Genomic DNA, 24,503 nt, shown 5'->3' with positions numbered 1-24,503 from the left:
CAGGTTAAAAGGTCAGCGTTACCCTGGAGGAGAGCCCGGAAAATAAAATAGTCAAATATACCAGCTGCCTCCTGCTGGTATCCCCCCCGCTCGCGTTCTGTCCTTGTTGATTTGGGGAGGAAACATTGCCACAATTGCCTACGTGGCTCGAATGATAACGACCTTTTTCCAGACAATCTAGTTTGCGTGTGCCTTTCATGGCTTTGCTGTCATGAATCACTCACCGCTGTTCCCTGTGGCCCGGGGGGTCCTGGCACCCCGGCTTGGCCGGGCCCACCCTGTTGAAAGAGGAAAATGAGAACAGAAAAATCTTTCCCCGTGTCATAAACTTTCTATCATGATACCAGCGGGCTGGCCTCTTACTTTGATTCCAGGAATTCCAGGTGTGCCATCTTTTCCATCAATGCCAGGCAGGCCCTAAAAATGCAGATGACTTCAATTGGCACAGTCCGACTTGCAAAATAAAAAAAAAACCTCACATTGTCTCCTTTTTTGCCGACTGCACCCTGCGGGCCCTGAATGCCGCGGCTGCCCTGCGGGAGAAAACCAAATGAATGTTAATATATTCAAATAACACATCAGGATTTTTTTTTCTTTTAAAAGCAAAAAAATATTCAAAAATACTGAGGGAAAAAAATACTTGCTTTATCTCCCTTGTCTCCCGCTTCTCCAGGTCCACCCCGAGGCCCCTCCTCACCCTGCAAATAAAATCAATAACCCAAAATGAGCGCGTCTACTTTTTTTGTCAACAAAATTCTGTGCTCGTGCGGGTTCTTACTGGAGGTCCGGGAATCCCTACAGGTCCGTTGATGCCCTTGTAACCGCGGGGTCCCTAAGGAAAGGTGTAAAAGGCGCTATTAGCGACTATGCTCGCCTACTCTTCATTGTGATAAAGAACCAATTAGAGTTTAGCTCAATCTACTAATGGGCGTTCCAAAAAAAAAAAAAAAAAGGCGGGGTAGTTTGGCTTTGCCGCTAACTTAGCCAACACGGCTAATGTTAACTACAAGACAGATTGCTAGCGGGAATCATTAACAACATATGGAGACACCACGGACCCAGATAACCCCGACTCATTAGAGGAGGCGAGATATGTGCAGTGGCATCATTTCCATATGTCCCCATTGCTGGTAATGGATGATGTTTGCATAGAGGGGGCAGGTCCAACTGTGCCTACTTGGAGTTCATCGAAAAAAAATGAGAACAGCCTTGGCTTGAAAGATAAAGTGGACAATAATAATTATGTGAACATAAGAAGTTATATTTCTCACCGCCTCTCCTTTGGGACCCATCATCCCTGGGTAACCTCTCACACCCATTGGACCCTTTAAAAAAAATTAAAAAAAATCATAAATAAATAGTAAATAAATAAATATATAAGTAAATACATTAAATTAAATTAAATAATCACTTGAGTCAAAATAATTGATCTATTATTGTCGTCATACCGAAGGTCCTGGGATTCCTTGCTCTCCAGAGATGCCCACTTCTCCTTTGATTCCCTGCAGGATGAGAGTAAATCGTCAAGGCAACCTCAGAAGCTTAATCCCTAGGTCCGACTTGCGTCTCCTGAAAATTTCCTAGCGTGCTCATTAGATCTGCTTCACACAGCGAGGTGAAGCGAGCAGATGAACCGAGACTAGCTCGTACTCACATTTGACCTTTTATTCCGCTCGCACTAATGCCGACTACACCGGCAGGCCCGACCGACTACCACGGCTAGATTAGCGCCAGTCATGTGCCTCGCGGGACTTCATTAGAACTAATCCTCGCCTCTGCAGGTTCTGAATGCTGTCTGAGAAATTACATAGGTTACCTGCTTTCCGATACTGCCGGGATCTCCAAGAACACCGGGACGTCCTTTGTGGCCCTAAAGAACAACCACAAAGTCATCCAGCCAGTTTAATATCATGAAAATCCAATCAAGGGTGTAAATATGACAAATTGGATTATTTTTTCCGGCTGTTTGGAATCACTCACTTTGACTCCTTGCATTCCCTGTGGGCCCTTTGGTCCTGCTGGACAGTTAAGAGGACACTTGTACAGAGAGGGACATTTGTCAATTATACTGAGTTAAAATCATCATCAAGAATATATTTTCGGGTTCTACCTGGAAGTCGGCGCTTCCTTCTTCTCCACCGATGAACTTCCCCGGTGGGCCCTGGAAAGTTACACAGACAAATGTGTTACCAAGTTGCTCATGCAAGCCATTTTTTTTTTCTCCATTTATGTATTGCATCGGGAGGTAAAATATCTGAGGCCTGTGAGGGGGATGGGGTGGGGGGTGGGGGGGGGGTGGGGGGGGGGTGGGGGGGGGGGTGGGGGGGGATTTACCCTAAGATAGAACTAAAGCTAAACAAATACACTCCCCCGAGCTGGAAACATCACTCTCATTGAAGGCACCCCCGCCTGGATGCAAGCGGGGGAGTACATCAACCCCGAGAAAATATACTTGAAAGCCTCCTACTCAGAACTGTTGGTATTTCTCCGCAGGGACACGTGCAAGATTCATGGGGGTCTCTGCCTGTATAGTGCTTTTTAAAGATGGCGGTGATTCTGCTCAATGTGGGGGACAAGAACTGAAGACTTACTGGTTTGCCTGGTGTTCCAGGAAGTCCTGGAGGCCCAGGTGGTCCCATCAAACCCTATAAAAAAAAAAGATGATCCCAACTATTACTATTTCTTATTTTCTTTGACAGTTTTGTGTTCATCATGCCAAGCGCTTACTTTCGGTCCAGTCGGTCCAATTTCACCAGGAAGTCCGATAGGCCCAGGAGCTCCCTAAATAATTCAGTGAGATAATCAAGTCTGCCTACCCAAAAAACAGTTGACATCCTAAAAGCCACAATCAACTTACTGCAAGTCCAGGGAGGCCGGGTCCCTGCGTGAACAAGGACAAGAGGTCAAAACATTTCATGACAAGTGGCAACAAATTTCCGTTATAACTTTTTGAAGAAGGAAGGCTGCTGTAATGTTTATTTAGCTTTAAACAACGGAATTAAGTATGCAAGGTCAGTCCATAGCACAAAATATGTCAGATAGGTGGAGACAGGGCGCCCCCTACTGATTATAAACCGGTAAGCCATCAACTAGAAGAAAGCCTGGTTTTGATTTGGGGCACACTGATTTTTTTTTTTTTTTTAATGGATCATGAATGTCAGTCATAGGCTTCATCAGGAGATTTTTTACCCGAAAGTGAGGACAGCTGGTCGGGTATGATGTGTGAGTACTTGAGAAGCTCCAATGTAATTTAAGTGACAACATTGCTAATTGAGATAATTGCCTCCTTCAGAAATTATCAGTACCATATGTGATTAATAATAAATGCATACTCACAGGTCTGCCAGGTTCGCCGCTTAACCCAACCTGACCCTGCAGATGAGAAAAAAAAAATAAAAAATGATAAATAAAAAAACGTATACGGTATATAGCGATGGAAACAAAACAACCCGTTATATTGGAGCCACATTCATAATGTAATCCTGCTACAAATGGAAAGCAGCAATTACCATTTTCAATTTCCATCCCATAATGAATTAAGTAGAACACGGTAGCCACTATTTCACTTTAACACCTCCTTATACTTCCACTCCATTACATTTCAGATGCTCTTTTTTTTTTTTTTTTTATGTTTCACAATGTTCTTCAACTGATTGATGTGTCAGCTATTCGGGTTACTTTGCAGATTGCTGTTATATATGGATATGAGCCGCTATAAATCCAATAACCCAGCAGCAAAAGTTTCAAACACCTTAACGAGCATCATTAAACGTACCGCCGCTAAATCAGATCGGTAGTTATAATCAAATCCTCCAACAGGGAGACTTCTCCTATCATGACGACAAAATTATGAGTAATGGATTTTTATGAATGCAACAATAGTGGATAGCAACACTTGCCTTCGGGCCGGGGCTTCCCACTGGACCTCGGTCCCCCTTTGCCCCGATTAAACCCTGAAAAAAGGAAAGAAAATGATAAAAAACATTCTTGGAGGTCAAAGTAAGGCTTGAATTCACATTGAAATAATCACAAATATGATTCGACTTGACACAGTAATTAGGAAACAAACAGGAGATTTAAGATTCCAAAGAGGATTACCGGCAGAAAGCTCCAAAGACGGCGTGTGGATGTGATCATGTGACCATTTGCCATGTAAACTTCAGATTTTTCAGTAAAGATGTTATTTCTCATAAAATATTTGAATCATTTTTTACGACATTTTTTTTTACTGCGGTCAACAACAAATACAACGACACATTAAAATATTTCACTGCAGTCATAAATGCAACTCATAATGTGCCTCCTCCCAAAAGAGTCTTAAAATATGTAAACATTGCATTTTTCTCACATCAATGCCGTTCTCTCCCGGTGCACCATCAGGACCTGGCTCTCCTGGTTCTCCCTTTTGCCCCTACAAAAAGAACCCCACACAGATGGCAAGTTAAAATAAATGGAATTATAAATAAAATATTCATGATGGGGAAAAAATGATGGCTTACTGGTGGACCTGGGGGACCAGGTGGACCTTTGTCTCCCTGCAAAATATTTTGTGAAAAATCTGTGTTATGCATGTAAGTATTAAGACCATATTGAACATTCAAGATGAGCTCATTTTTGGAATTGCTGCTTTAATTTTCAGAACCTCTCCACTGCATTATATCTGAAATATATCACATTACTGTGACACAAACCCCAGACTCCTTTCCACAGGTCTGCCAAGGGTCCCTTTCTCAAAGACACTTCTCTGCTAAGAAACAGAGCTCCTTTGTAGCACTAAATATTTGCATTTGCAGAGCCCTCTACTGGTTAAACTGGAGGACTGCACTCGAGATTGGTATTTGCCCAGCACAATGATGGTCTTTGTGGCAATAAGCGCCGGTGGGCAAACGCAGGGGGGGTACTTACATCAATGCCGTCTGAGCCAGGAGTGCCAGAAGGGCCTGGTGGGCCTGCCTGGCCCTGAGGTCCAGGCGGACCTCTCTGAAAGTGAAGAAGAAAAGTACGGAAAATTGATTAGAAAAATATTTCATTCAAAGGAGTCAATAAAGAGCATTTTCTTCATTTCTAACAACTCAGTTAAAGAAAAAAAAATGCGGTTATATAAATAGCATTAAAAGTACACTTGGGTTATTTATTCTAATTGTATATTGCAACAAAATATGAAAATGTCCAAAAATAATAATTATATGATAGACAAGATAAATACATACGAGAAGGTTCTGTGCCATTGATGGCATTTTGAAACACACAAAAACAAGATGCAACCATTCCATATAGAAAAACACAATTATATTTTAAATATAATTATTATAATATTAGGACAGAAAGAGGAATGTGGGGAAAACAGCAACCTTTGCCCCCCCCCCCCCCAGATGAGACTTTTAAAAATCAAAAAATCTGATTCTTCAGGTATTCAAAAATAAAACGAGGAGCAAAATATATTTCCTTCCAATGCAACAACATCCAAGAGATGGCACGTAGGTGTCATTTTAAAGAAGGCCTTTCACACTTTGTAGTCAAAGTAAGTTTGGTTGTGTGCATGTTTGCCACTTAAGACTTCCATCCTCCATTTCCACAGTAAAAAATCTTCTTTGTTAGAAAAATGTACTTCTTGTGGAAAAAACATCACCCAAGAAAACCCCAAATCCATCAGGGTCTCCATTTAAAACCCAGACAAGAACCGAGTTCACACACGATAAGAATCCAAAAGAAGAAAAGGCTCTTTCACTTTATGTCCATCAACTTTCTTTTCGACTCAAGATCAAGTGATGACTAAGCCTACATAAAACATATCAGCATATCATTTCAATTTATAACTCTCCCAACGACCTAATAAAAGCCGCCCCCGCCCTTCCTCGGAATAAACTTCTTGCAGGTGTTCCCTGTCCACTTACCACTTGGGCCAGAACCAAGCAGAGTGTCTGCAGAACTACCCAGGACTTCAGCACCACCGACAGAGAAGCCATGGTCCTTCTCCCCTGACGGTCTCTCTCCCCGCTTCACCAAATCCTCTCGTCTTGCTTCCCTATTGCGTCCCAGGCCGGCACAGTGAGAGACTGGTGGGGTAAAAAAAAAAAATGCTTCGGAGAAGGTGTGCAGGGGTGGGGGTTGTGGCTATGTGCACATTCATGAAAAAAGGGAGGGGGGGGGGGGGGCAGGCAGAGGTTTGAAGATCACATCCTCAGAAGAAGCAAGGAAACACATATTGCATCTGTTGCTGTGATTGGTTACTTCATGGATATTTTTTTTTTCAAAGCAAAGTAAGCTCTTCCCAAATCCATAGGAGCAGGATTACAGTAAAACGACTCAGAACTTTGGTCCAGTAAATTTTAAGAGGCGGGGAAAACATCTGATCATGCAGGTAATTTATTCTTCTATTCTAAAAATAAAACTAAAGCATCAAGTGGTCATTTTTAAAAATTAGAGTTTTTTTTTTTTTTTTTTGCAAAACAGCATGATTCCTCAGAATCTGAGCAAACAAATTGGAACGCGAAAATGACCTTATAGTGACCCCTAAAGTCGTTATGTGAAATAACACACAATTCTTTTAAGATCCACTAGAGAGCAGCAAAGTCAAAAGATTCCAGCTGTGTGCTGTTGAGGTCTTCAGGGCAGACTGAGAAATAATTGCCCACATTATTAAAACCCATCAATCATCAGACAATCAACTTTAAAAGTTTTAAAAGCTGCCTTGTGTTATCTTCCTTTTTTTTAATATAAAACACAGATTTTTATTTGGACATAATAGTGGTGAACTAATTGGAATAATTTGGCAGAATTGAGGACAATAAGGGAGGACAAGCAATAAATAGCATTGCGTAATATAATAATATATATAAATATAAATAAACGAACAAGGCAATGAGTGACACCAGGATGAGGCCTAAACGACTGACATCTCCAAAATTGCCATTATATAAAATGTGAAAATTACAGAATTAAAATGTTGTTTAATTAACACAAAAAAATAAAGTGCAGAAAATATAATATATAAAATATATCCTCATAAAACTTGGGCGGGCTCATATACGGCACACGCTGAAGAATAACCGGATAAATATTAACCTCGAGTGTACGTGTAAAGAGTCACGGCAATGTGATAAAACAACCGGCCATTAACAAATCTGGTCAGGCTCGAAAAGTAAACAATCAGTCAAGAGGCACAAAACGACATACGGATAAGGATATTTGTCCGTTTGCTATGAAATATTCATTAGGGGTTTTTCATGCTTGCAATTCTGGTATGAAAATCACTTTGAGGGTTTTGACTTCTTTGACATGGAAAATCAATGAGCGGATGAAAACACATGATTAGGTTGTCAGTCAAGCTGCTTGAAGGAGTCTAAGTGCACTTCACTTGTTCGTGTAATTGTTTCCGTTGATACATATCACGTATTTATATTTCCATGTATCCTTTTTGGATTGTTCTTCTACGCTTTTTTTTCTCTTTAATTATGCATTTATATTTTTAGTGATGACAATTCAATCAAATTTAATTACTGTTGGGGTTATAAGGTCAGGTTTGGTAGTCGTGGGCAAAAAAAGAACATACAGACATTAAACAAAATGAAAAAACTGTTATCAGTCTCTTAGAATTTTTTGTTTTGTTTTTACAGAGATCAAATACTGATTTCACCCGGAGAGGGAGAGAAAAAAATACTTATGAGGCGGTCCGGCTGAAAGCCGCGGTTGTAAAATCCTTTAAGAGCTCCCCGTGTGAGGCTCATCAGTTTCAAGCACCGATCCAAATAAAAGTTTTATTCTACCGTATTTTCCGCACTATAAGGCGCACCTAAAAACCTCCAATATTCTCAAAAGCCGACAGTGCGCCTTATAATCAGGTGCGCCTTATATATGGACCAATATTGAGCCACCACAGCAGGCGTGTCCAAAGTCTGGCCCGCGGGCCAAATGTATCTTATATATGGACAAAGTTTAAAAATGGCCCATTCATTGAAGGTGCACCTTATAATCCGGTGCACCTCATATATAGATATAGTTTTAAAATGGCCCATTCATTGAAGGTGCGCCTTATAATCCGGTGCGCCTTATATATAGATAAAGTTTTAAAATGGGCCATTCATTGAAGGTGCGCCTTATAATCCGGTGCGCCTTATAGTGCGGAAAATACGGTACATCAAAAATATTTCAGTTCTGTTTAGAGGACTTTTTTGAAGTAGATATCCTAGTATTAACTTCCAATTAAATGTGAAACCTCATTTCCACTTTGACAAAATAGTCAGACTGTTGGATTTAAAAAAAAATAAGTCGATAACAATTAATGGACTTTGTTCAGACTACTTTGTGTCTTCCATTGAGTAAATAGTTAAGTGGCGAGGAAATTAGTCTAAAACGATTGAATCTAATGCATATTTAATCAAGACTGTTCAATCCAGAACCGAACCTTGACGTTAATGATTTGATCATTTTTCCCCTGAGGAAAATATTTCTGCATTTTGGATCCGGTTGTGTGTCTTTCTGACAGGCGTATGTTTTATTATTATTTCTTGGAATATGTTTTTAGCTTATCTGGCAAAAAATCATTCGACTAATGTGAAAATAATTGCCCACGTATGTTTCGACAAAAGGTTTTGTCATCGTGTTGGCTGTTGATAAAATAGCACCAATCAGTGACGGCCATTTTGTTTGAAGAACGTCTGACAAATATAAATAATCATTAAAACACATAAAAATCTGTCTTTAGAGTTTTTTTTTTAGTCACATCAGGTCTCATGTGGAAATTCAAACCATACTTTCCAACACATGAACTCACTCAACAACATATTGTCAACATGTTGCGCAATTCTAACATATCAATCTCTCGCCTCGCTCGTTCCCATCTGGAGGATTTTCCTTCATCCCCCCTCGGGGTGTTTGTGCACGACAACACTTCAACACCTCAATTCGTTGGTGTTGCTACGAAATAGGCTTTGTCCAAGTCGCTTTTGTCCTTCTCGAACTGCCTGAACTCTTTCTCTCACCTTCCCGCTTTGTCTTTGGGTGACTTATCTCCGACCGTTCCCCTTCTGTGACTGCTGTCCGGCTTCATCCATCTCTTTATCTTCCAATTTTCATCCCGTGTCATTCCGCCCTCAATAACCCTTGGAGGTCTTACGCTCAACATTTATCAGTGACACTTTGGACACACCTTTTCCTCTCGCTTGATTGAAAACCTCGGCGCTGGTGTTCCGTACCGCTGACGGCGTTAGACGCCATCACCTAAACGACGCAGGTGGCTTACTGCATCACTGACTAACTCTATGTGAATTTACCTCCAGGTTGTTGACATCTTTTATTCTGGCCCGTTTAATATACCAGCTGTTCATGGATTTTTATTTATTTTTTTAGAGTCAAGAGATGTGCACGCCTCCAATTTCCCTCTCGATATCAAACATACTTTGAAGTTGCCATTTTTAGCATTATTCTTCCCTATTGTCGAGTTTTATTAGCATTAGCTTCTATTGTAACTAAATCTGCTTTGTCTTGCTTTTGCCATCAGGCTTTGCGATGATCATCCGCTGTCATCATTCATAACAGCTTTCTTCTCAGAACTGACGCTCGAGTACTAAAGCGGCAGCTGCTCTTTGTCAGCGTGGAATTGGGTCTCCTTTTTGTCCATATTTACATTTCATACAGAAACGACACATTCCATTCCACCTTCATGTTCATGGCTCTTGTCCATGAATATCTTGTTCTCCTTTTACAGATTTATTTGATGCCTTTGCGGTAACTGTGATGAACTAAAGGTAACTAGCAACCGGCAGCTGCTTCCAATATGTTTCCAGTCCATGAAATGTGTTGTATGACCTAATCTCAGTGCACAACAAGAAATGTGCCCCCTAATTATAAACAGCTTGCTGTAGTTTGAAATCACATATGAAGTACCGTATTTTTCGGACTATAAGGCGCACCTTCAATGAATGGCGCATTTTAAAACTTTGTCCTTATATAAGGCGTACCGGACTATAAGGGGCACCATGAATGCATCATGTTAGATTTTTAATCCAAATCAAATCAATCTCCATTTTATCTTTTTTATTTCAACTTCAGACGCAACAAATTACTTTATAATCACGAAATAATGATCCATAGTCTTTTTGATTCATAATTTATAGTCTTCAGCGGGCCACTTATGATTGATTTCACGACTCAATGCTTTGAGCCAGTTTAAATTTAGGAATTTGGTCCATATATAAGGCGCACCGGACTATAAGGCGCACTGTCGGCTTTTGAGAAAATTTTAGGTTTTTAGGTGCGCCTTATAGTCGGTAAATACGGTACATTAAAAGCTTTTATGGTCGCATTGGTCACCTGTAGGAAGAATGGAAACAGACATACTCAAGGGGCCCAAAATAATAAGCGTGGTGAATGTAACAATGTTAATAATTCTGATTTCATCAAGGGTCGGGGTTTTAACATAAATATTCACACACACAGAAAAAAAATCCCAGAGCAGCAGTGTTTGTTTTGCATCCATGGTCTGTAATCATTAAGCATCACATTTCACTTACAATTAGGATTTGGATGGCTTCACTCGTGTCATCTAAACATACCTTGATTAAACGGCGCGGTTGGTGAATTTAGTTGCCCTGAACGTTTGAAATGAGCAGCGTTCGTAAAGTTCACACAAGGTCATGTTTATTAGTCGCACAAATTAGTGGAGCTTGGCTTTGTTTTGTTTTTTTCAGATCTCCCCCCACTGAGCCTCTGTTGTCTTACTGACTGAGTAAAGCTACGCAAATAAAATTCTTGTGATTATAAATATCATCAATCTGGAAATAGTCAGCTTGAGCGAAATACTTTTTTACGAGGTTTACAGTGTGACGTTAAATGTTGGCTTCCCACCACAGGACGGATATTCCCGACCACTTGACTAGAATAGCAGATGGGTTCGCTGTGAACATTTGTTTCTGTGAGAGTAACTCTAATTTTTTTTGTCTCCCGCCGGGACAGCCCACGTTGGATTTACGTTCACCGTACCAAACGTTTGTCAACTTCCCCGTTAGACACTGAGTGAGTAACAACACTTTGATTGGGCTTGCATCCACTCATGGAATGCGTGAGAAAATCCAGACCATGTCCAGTGGGATGGACTGTGGTCATCCATGACCACACGCAGTATTTCTCATCTTATCTTTAACATGTTTGAGTCCCTTTTGCCTTTTATATTATTCCATGCATGCATAAAAAGCTCACATGTGGTTTCAAGCATGAATGAATATAAATTATCTCCGTGGGGGTGTTGTTGTTTTTTTTCTTCAATCATCTTTAATGGGTATATTGAAGTTGCCAGATTTTTGTAGTTTTATGGATGACAAACCATTTAAATTTGAAAAATTGGATGTGAGTATTGCTCAACTCTAATTGGTTGAATTTTAGCACATATTATTTAATGATTTGATGTTCAAAGTGGTCCGGGTCATTAAGTATTAACACAACAATGGCAGTGTGGAATGAGTGTTGACTGGAAATCCACTTTTGGAAACTTCAATTAGCATTAGCGAGAACCATAGCATGTTTGTTTGTTCTTCTTTGGGGAAACGCTAGTGAAAGGATGCTAAAATGTTTGGTGGGCAACCATCAGTAACAAACACAAACTCTCCAAGCTACTTTACTTTTTTCAAGCAGGGAAAGCAAGAGTGGGAGGGGGCAACAAGTTGACAAAGTTCTGACTGGAGCTCTGCTGTGTTTCTTTTCCTACTTCTGTAAGCTAGACGAGTGGGTGAAAGTATCAGAGGACGGGTCACTGAGTGAGTCTGAACGTTTGTAGCCAGGGAGATAGAAAGACTCCTCTTGAGACTTTAAGAACTTTACTGGCAGGAATATAAGAAGAACTCTGATCTTTTCCATACCAGCACATGGACAGAAGCAACTATTGTTTGTTCTGGATGGATTGAGTAATTGCTTGTTATGTGGACCCCACCACGAGGAGAAGCAGGAACAAAGCAGAGAAGGGAAACATCTGGATGGAAGAGCAACCAGAAGAGGAGAGAAGAGTGAAGGAAACATGTGCGCTCTCTGAAGAAGATCAGATCCTGAGATGGGACGCATGCTGGGCCTGATGCTGGTCTACCTGGCCCACCTTGTGGCTGGTTCCGAGCGCCAGCAGCACCAGGTGCAGCACGGCCCCTGCCGCTACACTTTCATCCTTCCTGAGGTGGAACTTTGCCAGCCTCACAAAAACTTTGAGGTCTCGAACACGCTCCAGGGGGACTCCCCAGCCCAGGTTAAATCCAATCGCGGCAGGAACCAGAAGAGCAGATCCTCTTGGCAGGAAATTAAGAATCTGGAAAGTGCCACTGAGAATAATACCCTGTGGCTGCAGAAGGTACAATCCTTTGATTAGCTTCTAAATAAATTCTGTCTTCTACATGCCATGTGGAAGCCAGAACTATTCTTGTCCGCGGCGCTTTCAATATTTAATATATTCATAGTTTTTAGATTGATCAAACATGACCACAGTTTTGAATTTTAAAATAGAATGTCATGAATACCACATATAAACATTCTCACCAGATTTTTTTTTTCCCCGCCCGCCCTGGCTGTCCATCTCCATAAATTTTCCCAGGATTGTTGCATGCTTTGGAGATGCTTCTCATCTCATACCTTGTCTAACATCAGATCTCCTCTACTCCCTTTCCTGCAAATACATTTATAAAAACACACACACTAGCCACAATTCCCCCGTGCACTCTCTGAAGCTCAAGTGTGTGAACTGAGGACCTCACTTCCATGGCAAGCACCCCTTGAGACAGTTGCATGAGTCTGAGAGTCCAAAAAAGGTACAGATAGAAAGAAAGTGATTGTTCTTTGTGTGCTGTTGAAGAAAATGGCCATATCGATTTTTCTGTTGATGTAGAATGACAAATAACGGGAAGACTGCCAAATATTGGTCATATATAAAAAATCATATCCAACCAAGCCTAATAAAAAACAATGCAAAAAAATAATAAAAAATTACAGCACATAAGTCGTTTTGCTTCGGGATCAAAAAGTGAACACGTGTACCAAGGGGAACATTAACATTGCAAATTCCTTCTCTGCTGTTTTCTAAAAAGAAACTCATGTTTGTTTTTCTTCGTCCAAGCCCCTAAAGCAACCTTGCTTTCCCTCCTGCTGCTGAAGGTTTGCAGAGAAGATTGAGCATGCTTTTGTTTTTCTATTAATAGCCTCGACAGCTTATGCAAATATTGTACAGCTGATGACCTGGTGAAAAAGCACTTTCAAAAAGCGCCGCCATGAACACACACAAAGGCGTATTAATATTGAGCGAGACATCAATTATGACCCAAACATGGCTAATAGCCACCCTGGTGTTCCTCTGCTGCTGTAATTACACGAACAAATGTCTCGACGAGTAACACACAAGACTCATTACGCTTCATCCCAAACGTGATTTTCACAATCCAGGGATCTTAAATTATTCCGTCGGAGATTGCTTTAATCCGTGTGTTAATGGCTTTTTTTTTTTTTCAACCTTGGATTTAGATCAGGAAGGCTTTGATTGTTTAAAGTGGAAGATCAGACGGACTCAGTGAGAATTACTGCCATTATTCTACTCTCAATTATTCTTTCCTCAGCTGGAGAATTTCATCCAAGAGAACGTTCGCTCCGGCGTGGAGGAACTAAAAAGAACCGCCGTGCACACTCAAACGGCCGCCATGTTGGAAATGGGGACCAACCTTCTAAGCCAGTCAGCGGAGCAGACTCGAAAACTGACTGATGTTGAAACTCAGGTACGAGGAAAGTTAATATATCGTGATACATGATATAATTGTGTCGACACGCTCTAGGTATTAAACCAGACGAGTCGCCTGGAGATCCAGCTACTTGAGTATTCACTTTTTACCAACCGTCTGGAGAAGCTCATCCTCCTGCAGACTCAGGAGATCTCACGTCTGGGTGATAAAAACAGGTGATTTTGTCTCGGGAGTTTAATCATTCAAAGTAGCTCAATGTAGTCCCGATCGTATCAGAAGTGGGAATAAAAGCCAGTCTAATCTGACCAAACATGGCATTCATAATATAATAAGCATTGTGAGAGCATGTAGAGGAAGTGTGTGCAGTAAAATGGCTAGGAGGGGTTTCCTATTCTTCTTAGCAGAAACGCAGGAACATGAGGTCAGGTTTTGGTCAGCGTGGGTTAAAGGAGGGTCAACACGGCAGTTGGTATGAATAAAAAAATCCTACATCATAAGGATTTTTTTTTTTTTTTTTTTTCCAGTGATCTCGAACGGAGACTTTTGGCACTGGAGGCTCGTTACGGGATGGAGCTGGAGAGCTCGCAAGGAGAAAAGCAGCAGTTGCGAGAAATGATGCAAAGGCAGAGCCGATTAGTCGGCCAGCTCCAGGTCCAACTGGGTGCTGCAACTTTTAACAATACCTTGATGCAAAAACAACAAGCTCGACTCACGGACACGGTCGAGCAGCTACTTAACCACTGCAATGGTAAGACGGACATTTGAAGCTACTGGATACAAAAACATCAATTTAATCAATCTGCTGCATTTTTTTTCTCCTCCAGAAATTTCCAATTTCCCCAAACATGAGCCACCTAGTTTCAGGGATTGTGCAGAGATTCTACAATCAGGACAAAGATCGAGTGGGATATACAACATACGTCTCGCAAACTCCTCCCACTCCATCAAGGTATTGCAACTTTAAAGGTCATTGATCCGATGATTGTGACGACGAATATATATTAAGAACATTGTGTTGGTGGAAATGCCATCGTGCGTTTGTTTCTTATTGTGGTGAGAATGTGAGTTGAATGTGATATCAGAATAAGTTAGGAGCTAGCTGTCAATCAAGTAACAAGCTCTTGTTAATTTAACCGTGGCTTCATGCTCCTGGTTTAAGATTCAAGTCTGGTCTCCTCACTGGTCTCAAGATAGTAGCATTTTTTATTCATCACTTCTACTTAAGTTTGCTGGCTGGCATTTAATCTTCAGCTTCTTTGTGTGTGTATTCTTCTTCAACCCCGGTGGGCAAAGCAGCCAGGTGTTAAGTTGTTGTGCCATGTGTTTCCTGTCAACGGGGGCCAATGTTGGTGCTAGTTATAACACCCCAAATCACTACTGCTGCTTTCAATCTATGCCATGAATGAGGCTGGCAAGCTGGGTGGTTATAATAAAGTGGGCCAGATGCAGTTTTGTTCTATTTTTCAGAGATTTTGAGCTCTCTGTTGGACAAGCTTCCAAAAGTTATAAAATGTGTCTCAATGATAGCGAGTAACTTTAGCAAAGACCTACATTTGAATCATTAAAGCTGTGAGCAATGGGAAATATTTCAAACTAAATTACCGTACTTTTTAGGCTATAAGTTGTACTTAAAATTCTTGAATTTTCTAAAAAAATATAATGTAATATATAATAATAATAATATATATCATATATTAATTTATATAATTAACATCAATATTAATACTATAATACAAATAAAATAAATAATAAATACAAATATAAAAAAGTTGTACTTAAAATCCTAGAATTTTCTAAATAAAATATAATGTAATAGATAATAATAATATACATCATATATTAATTTATATAATTAATATCAATATTAATACTATAATACAAATAAAATAATAAATACATAAATAAATAAATACAAATATAAAAATAAATAAATAAAATAAGTTAAGTTGAAGTTGAGTCAAATTTGACTCATTTGCTGTACCGGTGTGTTATAGTCCTAAAAATACGGTACTGTATCATACATATGTGTACTCTTTCAAATTTCCTTTCTTGAGGTTTTCTGTGACATGGAGACCAGAGGTGGAGGGTGGACCGTGTTCCAACATCGTCGAAACGGCTCCGTGGATTTCCATCGCGAATGGAAGGACTATAAATTGGTGGGTAAAGCCGATGGTTTGATTCGTATGTGTTTTAACATGGCGAGGCGTGGGATCGCCATCATACTGTGTGATCGAGGGTGACCTGGCGTGTGTTATCTTTGGCGGCCCTCGTGTTTTCTCCCACCTCCCATGTTATTGCACCTGCTCCCGCTTTCTGTCAGACTCCCACACATCCAAACACACACACATGTGTTTTTCACTGACCCATAAGGTAAGAATACTATCAAGTATGAAGATCTTAATCCTCGGTTAAACAAAATATTCCAAGTCCTTTCTTATCTAGCCCATTGAGTCAAAAATATTTTTCAACTTTAAATGAGTGAGCCTAGCCCAACTTTTTGAATGATTACCGAAGCAATTCATTTCTTAATTGCCACAACTTGGCCTGAAATCAGAAAATCAGAGATGGAAGGAGATTGAGGGAGCAAGAACAAAACAAATCCATGAAGATCCTTCAAGAATAATATTTTCACAAGATGGTAAATATTTGGCTCCAGTTGAGAGGCATGGGAGCAGAGAGACCCTGTTGGTGGCAGATAACATAAATTATTTGATCCAGTTTCCGAGCTCTTAATCCCACTGACTGCAATCAATATCACTAAACTGTTGTGCCCTGGTCTGCAGGTCACATGATAAATGGAACTGGGCTCTTACCTTATCTACAATATACTCGCACTAGCCTCAAAGCAATCTCTTGTCGGACAGTTTCATTATGTTTCCCATTAAAAGTGAGTCACATGTCCTTGTCTGTAGTGAACGAAGCAAGCAATTATTTAAATGCTGAGCTTCAAATATTAAAACAAATTTAAGCCTCAACTGAGTCATCACGAGGGCCACTTCCAGAACTGAGTATTTAGTCTTCCTGCCATCCGAATGATAAATGTGACTCTTAAATTTAGTTACATTATCGTATTAAGCGCAAACACGCTTGGCAGGTTCTTGGCAAAAGCCGCCCGCTCATTAGCTTTTTTGTCTTTGTGCCCGATCCAGGGATTTGGAGAGCCTTCTGGGGAACATTGGCTGGGAAATGACATCATCCATAAACTGACCATATCCGGGGAATATAGTCTTCATGTCCAGTTGAAGGACAGAGAGGGAAATGAGGCTTACTCACATTATCAGCGCTTCTACATAGAAGGGGAGGAGCATAATTACAGGTTTGAATCATGATGTACCGTATTTTCCGCACTATAAGACGCACCTAAAAACCTACAACTTTCTCAAAAGCTGACAGTGTGCCTTATAATCCAGCGCGCCTTATATATGGACCAATGTGGATGAGGACTAACTTATTAAAGTAACTTATTAAAGTTTATTTTGTGTGTTGTGTGATATTAACGTTTGAGCAACGTTGAATTATTGATATATTGTTATTGTTTTCACAATTTCGAGTGTTACTATATTGTGATTGCATTAATGTTTGAGCAATGTTGAGTTATTTATTCTATCCGCTTTATAATCCGGTGCGCCTTATATATGGACAAAGTTTTAAAATGGGCCATTCATTGAAGGTGCGCCTTTTAATCCGGTGCGCCTTATAGTGCGGAAAATACGGTAATATTCCTGGAAGCAATTTTGATGTAAACCATACATGGATGACTCCACAATTTCAGCCTTCACGTTGAGGGGTTCAGCGGGACGGCCGGGCGGACAGACAGCATGGCACACAGCGGCACCCAATTCAGCACCAAGGACAGAGACAATGACCGCTGCACCTGCAAATGTGCACAGCTGGCGTCTGGAGGTACCCCAAAAAAACTTCAAAATGTTCTCCCTGACTTATTCTTGACCACGTTTTGCTCCACAGGTTGGTGGTTTGAGGCTTGTGGACCTTCCAACCTGAATGGAATGCATTATCCCAGCTCATCCAACGTGGTTCGCTACAACGGAATAAAGTGGTACTATTGGAAAGGACCAAATATGATGGCTACCATGGCGACCATGATGGTGCGCCCAGCAAACTTCTGACAGTTTAGTTCACATCACATTTCAAGAACATCAGCTCAATTGTTGCTCCTCAACTCACTTCAACATAGTTCCTTAGGCAACTCGATGGCATTTAAAACTTTACAAACAGCTTCCGCAGATTAAAGCATTCCTTTTCTTTCCTATCCTGGCTCTCATGAAATATTCATTTTTGCTCATAAAATCCCATTATACATTCTTACTCGGGCAATTTATGGTACAAATAAAACATTTGTTACAACATCTTAGGACAGTTAAAAAAGAATACAGCACGTGTATTTTCTGTCGAGCCGGACTCGGGATATCTTTATTTCCGTCAGTAGATATTTTTCCACAAGAAACATCTATTTGCCGATAATGTAAAAATGTGTTCTGCCCGGTGAGTTCCTCTGTAAATTGCCTTCCTTTGTAAGGCTTCACCGAGCCCGTGAAGGACTCAAGTAGACTTAACTGTCTTTGATTTACTACTCTATTAGGTCGGATGCTCAACACACTTGAATTCCTCCGAACAATGCCGCGCTATTAAAATCGCCCGAGCATCGTCTTTATATACGATATGAGTGTAAATACACAAGAAAGTCATGTCATAATATGTATGGAAAATAAATGCACCGCATATCGTCGCAAGCAGATGTTGTGTGAATTGTGAATAGTGTTAAAATCAAGTTGTTAGTTTATTAGAGTCTCCAAGGACTGGACAGGCTATATATAGATCACAATGGAGGGCAAAGCTGCGAATGAATCCATCAAAGTGACTTTAATAAAGTCTAGATTCGGCCGACTGGCTCAACAGATCAAATAGTTGCGTTCTGGTCCAGTGAAGATCATCAAACTTGCTGTCTTGCAATGTAATGCAATCGTGTCTTACGAGGTGCATTATTCATAATCGATATCACAATATAAATACTCAAAATATTCCACTTTAGGATGAAGAGCCACAAAGAAATTTGTGAGTAAATTCATGTACTGTTGCACCGTATGCTTATCGATGACTCTCTGTTGCATGAGCAGTTTAGGCTTGACTGAGAAATGGTGCCGAGCGCTCATAAGTCTTTGTCTCTCCTCTTTTTCCTTCGCCGTCTTTGATTCATAACGGGTATTTTGGCCGACCGGGGCTCAACCCAGGTATGTGCTGGCAGGCGTGGAAAAGAGGAAGCGCTCGAGACTGATTTGTCCTAGTCATCTGTGCTACGTGGTTTACTGTGTCAGCATGCAGAGCATTTACCTATGGTCATCGAAAAAGCAATACGGGCCATATATCAGCCTGCCACTTCCAATACATCAGCTACTATTTCTTAAGCCTTTTTTTTTTTTTCTTCCCAGACAAAAAGCATAACAGCACTTTACTATAGTGCTGAACAAAGCATGCAGACATATGATACCACTTGGGGGCGCTAGTGCACAGAGAATCTATTTGGAGGACCACCACAAATCTGTATTTTCTTCTATTTTAACTTATATGTGGTAAACAAAGAACAACACATAAAATTACAATAATATAATTTTGGAAAGAATTAAAGTTGCTGATCGGGCATTAAATATTTACTGTTAGTTTGAAACAAAAGAAACATTGTGAGAGTGGTTCAATGATAGTGTGGAATATATAAAATGCTTATCAACAAAGAAATATATTCTTGAATATTTAAAACAGTTTAGCCTCACAGACAAAGTGGCGTGTAAAACCCAACCAGACATTGTGGTTTTCCTGAGATAACCAAATATAGCACACCTTGACAGCAGCAATTCTAGCGATTGATAATGCGTACATGCAACCAAAACAAAAGATGTCACTGAAAATGTACTGCAACATATACTTATGAAAGAAAAAAAATCTTAAAATAGATCTCCTTATTCTCCTCTTTGAAAACATGCCCTCATTAATAACAATACATATTTTTCTCCGAGCTTCATCTATATATAATCAAAGGAATAATTCTTAGTGTTAACACAGTGATTAATATAAAAGTGTCAAAAGTGTTTTCTACAAAGAGAATGACATCATTAGAACTTAAGATTTTATCCAATGAGTGTACATCATCATATACGTCCACGCAAACAATAAACCGAGGTAACCTGTCATCTCCGGAGATCCCAAACGTCTCATGAGCCGATCTCTAAAATGTCACGGGCCCAAGGGTTCAACTTGTTTCTGATGAGCAATTTTACTGGCGAAATCTGTCGAGGTTCAACGAGTGTGCCGCTGCCACTTGACGAGTGTATTTTGTGGCCCGTGAAAAGGACACGTCAGGTTGTCTCGGTCAATCAAGCTTTTCCGAGGTGCGTTTGAATGCACAAAGTTTATTTCCCAGCTTCTCTTTTTGTTTCTTAGCTTAACAAAATCCTTTCTGTGCCAACACTCCCGCCCCCCCGCTGAAGGCATCCATTTGCCCTTTCTCAACAAAACCGGGCCCGAGGGGACCCGAGTGCAAGCAAACACACAAACAAACAAACACTGGAAAGTAAAACACTAAGAACCATCGACGAGAAGCTTTTTTTAATCTGTCTTCGGGCTACGCGGATGTGTGTTTGCCTGCGTGTGGGTGTTTGCCTTGCTTCCGTCGTCTGCCCGTGAAGGTAAAAGGTGTGCAGACTGAGACAATATGTGTCAGCGAGAGAGAGAGAGAGAGCGAGATGACTACTGAGGGAGAGTCGGTGGAAGTGAATGAAAAATTCATACGACTGCAGGTCCCAAAAGCCCTTCTGTCTTTGCCAGGAGTGCTCGGTTTCAAAGAGCCGGGCAGGAGCTTTGGGACTGTGCCAAAGAGATAGTAGGCACATGCATTCAAAAGGGACGACGACCAGGGGATGTTCTTATCTTGGAATCGAGAGCGAACAGCACAACAACATCAGTACTTAGTGTTCCAAAACAGCTTTGCGAGACTCCCATGATTCGCTTTCTCGTGTATCTTTAGTCACTCCGAAAAAGTCATGCAAAATTAATATGATTTTGGTCCTTGGCCTTTACACTTGGATTGAATGGCGCAGATGAATACCGCAGGAGCAGGCGCGGTAAATGAATAAAAGGATGCGCATTTGATTTCAAACAAAATGAAGGTGCAAACAGCCTTGAGATGAAAACAAAAACAAAGCGAGGGAGGATCCGCAGTGTTGCCATAGACACGGTTACAGACTTACAAGGTAGAAAGGGAGAGTTGGCTGAATTAAAAAAAAAACTTTTACAGCTCTCCCGCACTGAGAAAAAGTGGGTCAGCAACATCCGAACGTCTCAGCTCAACTCGTCTGCATGCTGGGATCAAGTGCTCGGTAAAATGACGTCGTCAAAAACGGCGGATTTCGCCCAGGGCCTAAATAAACCACCGGAGAGACCAAAACACACGTCGCGTGTTTGCCAAACAATTACCAGATCCAAATTCACAATGATTCCAATCAACACACTGTTTGGTAATCTAATTTCAATGGACTTAACCAAGCTTTCTCTTTGGAATTGCTCTCAGCAAACCTGGAACCTTTAAAATTTGGAATCATCGTAACCCCGTGTTGACATCTCACCCACCATGTTGTTTAAAAATAGGCCATTTAGCAACACGAGTGTTAAGAGCATACCTCACATCAAGAAAAAAATATCTCTAGCAATGGACGTGCAGTTAGATCCATCTCGGTGACACTGACAGGAGCTTCAGACTGAGTCATGGTCTCTTTGGGGGCAAGTGTGATGATCAAGAGGGGTCTTTGGGAGGTTCTTAGAGTCTTCTCAATTACCATCTGGCAAACCGAGACTCATAAATCTGTGGAACCAAAGTACTCAAGTACATTAAGAAGTAAGAGTTATCGTCACCACACTTCCACTTTGGCTGGAAAATAACTTTCTTCTCACTACTGACCCTCCGTCCACAGTTGAGGCCAATGCCGGGAGATACGGCGACAGCAGCTGTGTTCTCCAGAATCGCCCTTCTTTGCTTCATTTCATTCTCCTCACCCTTCATTTCACTGCATGCTCTGCCATTCCGCCATCCTCATTCCCCTTTGGCCCAAGTACCGCACCAATGCCAACAGGTAAAGCCACCAGAGCTTCTCTTGCCGTAAATCTACAGCTGCTTTCTCCTCCACATGGCTAAACTTCAACCACCAGAGACATCTGTCCCAAAAAGCCGCAAGCAAGGTGAGAGGGAAGAACCCAACGAATCAAAAAGTATCTGGCAAGGGTAAGTTTGAGGAAAACTAGAGTTCTCAAACTTTGATATATGTTGGGCAATCCAAAAATATTCATTTTCAATCCCGAAAGAAGCAAATAAAGACTGCTTCAGATAAATCAAACAAGCAGCCCTTCAAATTTTGCTGAACCTAACACTATCAATTTCCAGTCCTGTTGAGTTTTACTTAAGATTCATACTTCTTTTTTTTGGGGCTGGCAGGAGTTCCGATTTCACAGGTCAAGCAACCATTCAAATGGCTTTAATGAGCTTTCTAAAGCTAATGAGTTCCGGGGAACGATACAAATTGTTCTGTCAATGTTGACTTTGAGCCTACTTCAATTGTTTGGCTGTGAAGTCAAGAGTAAAAAAAAAAAAAAAAAAAAGGACTTTTTAATCATGTTCAAATTTATTACCCCCACCGAATTAGTCTAACTCTGCCCAATACGTGGACTCCAAGTTAAATGGGTGCTCATTGTTTTGGTAGACCTTCCATCATCATTAAATCGAGATGATTCTGGAGCCCAGCAAAGAAGCTAAAAAGCAAATATGAGTTTTTTAAGATTAAGTGCAACCCAATCAAAAATGGCTGTCGCGTAAACCGCTAACGTCGTTGTGCTGTAAGTGGTATTTTCAAAACCAGTTTCTACGGAATTGAATTTGAGTCGTAGCAAATGAGAAGAGGATTTACGATGCTGTGCATAGGAAGAGGGGCAGGGGGACAGTTTGTCACATTGACAAAGACTGCATTAAGACTTTGACCCACTTCAAGCTGAGCCACCATGATGCCACTGCTCTCTTAATACTTCCATTATTGCCACTGTCAAATTCATTCTCACCGCTATTGTCATCATAGCCACAGTTTAAATTTAGCTCCTCTATTATTAGCTTGTGAATACCGCCAATGTTTACTGGATACATGTGTCAGATTTCAAAACGGAAAAGTCATTTGGTTTTTTTTCTTCATCCTGCAAGAGCTCGGAGCAGCGCCACCCGCTGTCAAATCCGTACTAATAAAATCAACATGGTTGATGGATAAGCCGGGAGAAAATTAGTTGCCTGGGTATTGGAAGCCCTTCATCAACCTCTTTGTCGCATATGTGGCATTTATTTGACCTTTTTCCCCCCTTCCGTCATTTCCGTATTACATATACCTGTAAATCGGCTTATATTTTGTTCCGTGTCAGAAATGTATAAAAAATAAATCCACTTGAGAAAATTGAGTTTCAAGAGTTGCTCACGTTGTAGTTTTCATTAACACACGTGACCGTAGTTCAACAATCTGGATGTTTGAAATTGGTTCGGAATCTCATGTTTGAAGAGTAAAACATACAATAAAGCTCAAGGCTGTGACATTTACCTTTCACTGTTTGAAGAGCACAAGAAGGTAGATGTTGGGATTGTGTTTAGGTTTTTAAAGGACCTTTACGTGTGAGCCATAAAAAAATATTTTTGATTTTAAACAAAATCAAACGCTAAATAAATCAAATAATGTAGAAAGATATCCTCCTGCTGCCGGGGATTCACGAGAAGGACCGTGGGTGCCAGTTTTGCTGATACCGTCTCATTTTCAGATTAAGGATCGGCACTTGTCTTGTTTGCAGCTCATTTAGCGACAGATGTACTGCACCCGTTTTCAAAGACTGATTTAATTTGCAAGACGCACACAGTTTACACACAAGCGAGTGTTTCATACTTTGGTTACGTTAGCTCACAGTGCTACCCAGCTCCACTGGGGGCCACTGATGATCTATAAAGACAATGAGAAGAAGTGAAGATGCTGGGGGGTAATTAAAAAAAAAAAAAAAGGGCTTGCTGGCTTTGTATAGTAACAGCTGCGCTCTATAAGCAACTCCACACGATTAGAATTCCAAAACAAAGCAAACAGGCAATCTACATCCTGGCTTGCTGAGCTTCACTTTATGTGACTTTGTGTCATCTGCAGATGAGACTGGGAGAATAATTAAAAAAATGACCGACTTCTAAGTTGTGCTGACTGAATAATATTTCAGGGTGTGCATCATACATTTTAAATCACAGGTGTCAAACTCAAAGCCTGGCCAGATACGGCCCGCCACATCATTTTATGTGGCCCGCCAAGAAAAATTATGCATCAAATTTGTGCTTCATTACTAGAATTGCAAATTGTCTTCATTTTTAATATCTTTTTTTTTTAATATTTGACCAGTTTTTACCCTTATTTGGGTTGACAGTCATAATGGCCCTCCGAAAGAAGCTATGACTACAAGTCAAGTCAAGTCAAGTCAAGTCAAGTCAAGTCAAGTCAAGTCAAGTCAAGTCAAGTCAAGTCAAGTCAAGTCAAGTCAAGTTTATTTGTATAGCCCTAAATCACAAACAGTCTCAAAGGGCTTCACATAGGCAAAAATTGACAATTATTCTCAAAGCATCCCCTGATCTTAAGCTCCCAAAAGACTACAATGCGGCCCGTGAAAAAAAAAAAAGAGTTTGACACCTCTGTTTTAAATAATCCCGACACGATGCGTCACGTGAGATGTTTTCTTGTGCTG

The 24,503-nt window shown here is 40.6% G+C and overlaps 2 protein-coding genes across 2 annotated transcripts in view; one reads left to right on the top strand and one right to left on the bottom strand.

Annotated features, from left to right (window-relative positions):
* Positions 1-24,503, bottom strand: part of col9a2 (procollagen, type IX, alpha 2) — a 55,232-nt gene that overhangs the window by 4,184 nt on the left and 26,545 nt on the right. Inside the window, exons 2-20 of the mRNA XM_049751413.1 lie at positions 5,895-6,056; positions 4,906-4,980; positions 4,500-4,535; positions 4,349-4,411; positions 3,900-3,953; positions 3,337-3,372; positions 2,858-2,881; positions 2,728-2,781; positions 2,592-2,645; positions 2,111-2,161; positions 1,981-2,037; positions 1,817-1,870; positions 1,449-1,502; positions 1,272-1,325; positions 779-832; positions 645-698; positions 480-533; positions 364-417; positions 225-278 (exon numbers count right to left, since the gene is read on the bottom strand). Coding sequence (XP_049607370.1) covers positions 225-278; positions 364-417; positions 480-533; positions 645-698; positions 779-832; positions 1,272-1,325; positions 1,449-1,502; positions 1,817-1,870; positions 1,981-2,037; positions 2,111-2,161; positions 2,592-2,645; positions 2,728-2,781; positions 2,858-2,881; positions 3,337-3,372; positions 3,900-3,953; positions 4,349-4,411; positions 4,500-4,535; positions 4,906-4,980; positions 5,895-5,966 — 1,008 coding nt within the window. The 5' untranslated portion in view covers positions 5,967-6,056. The remainder of the gene's footprint in view (positions 1-224; positions 279-363; positions 418-479; positions 534-644; positions 699-778; positions 833-1,271; positions 1,326-1,448; positions 1,503-1,816; positions 1,871-1,980; positions 2,038-2,110; positions 2,162-2,591; positions 2,646-2,727; positions 2,782-2,857; positions 2,882-3,336; positions 3,373-3,899; positions 3,954-4,348; positions 4,412-4,499; positions 4,536-4,905; positions 4,981-5,894; positions 6,057-24,503) is intronic.
* angpt2b (angiopoietin 2b) lies at positions 11,517-17,970 on the top strand. Its single transcript, XM_049751464.2, has 9 exons — positions 11,517-12,328; positions 13,581-13,736; positions 13,794-13,915; positions 14,225-14,448; positions 14,525-14,649; positions 15,755-15,856; positions 16,850-17,016; positions 17,473-17,603; positions 17,667-17,970. Exons 1-9 carry the CDS (start codon positions 12,041-12,043, stop codon positions 17,825-17,827), a joined length of 1,476 nt encoding a protein of 491 aa, XP_049607421.1. The 5' UTR covers positions 11,517-12,040; the 3' UTR covers positions 17,828-17,970.

This window comes from Syngnathus scovelli, chromosome 19, assembly GCF_024217435.2.
Source record: "Syngnathus scovelli strain Florida chromosome 19, RoL_Ssco_1.2, whole genome shotgun sequence".
Classification (NCBI taxonomy): Eukaryota; Metazoa; Chordata; class Actinopteri; order Syngnathiformes; family Syngnathidae; genus Syngnathus; species Syngnathus scovelli.
This window is presented reverse-complemented; position numbering and strand designations above follow the sequence as displayed.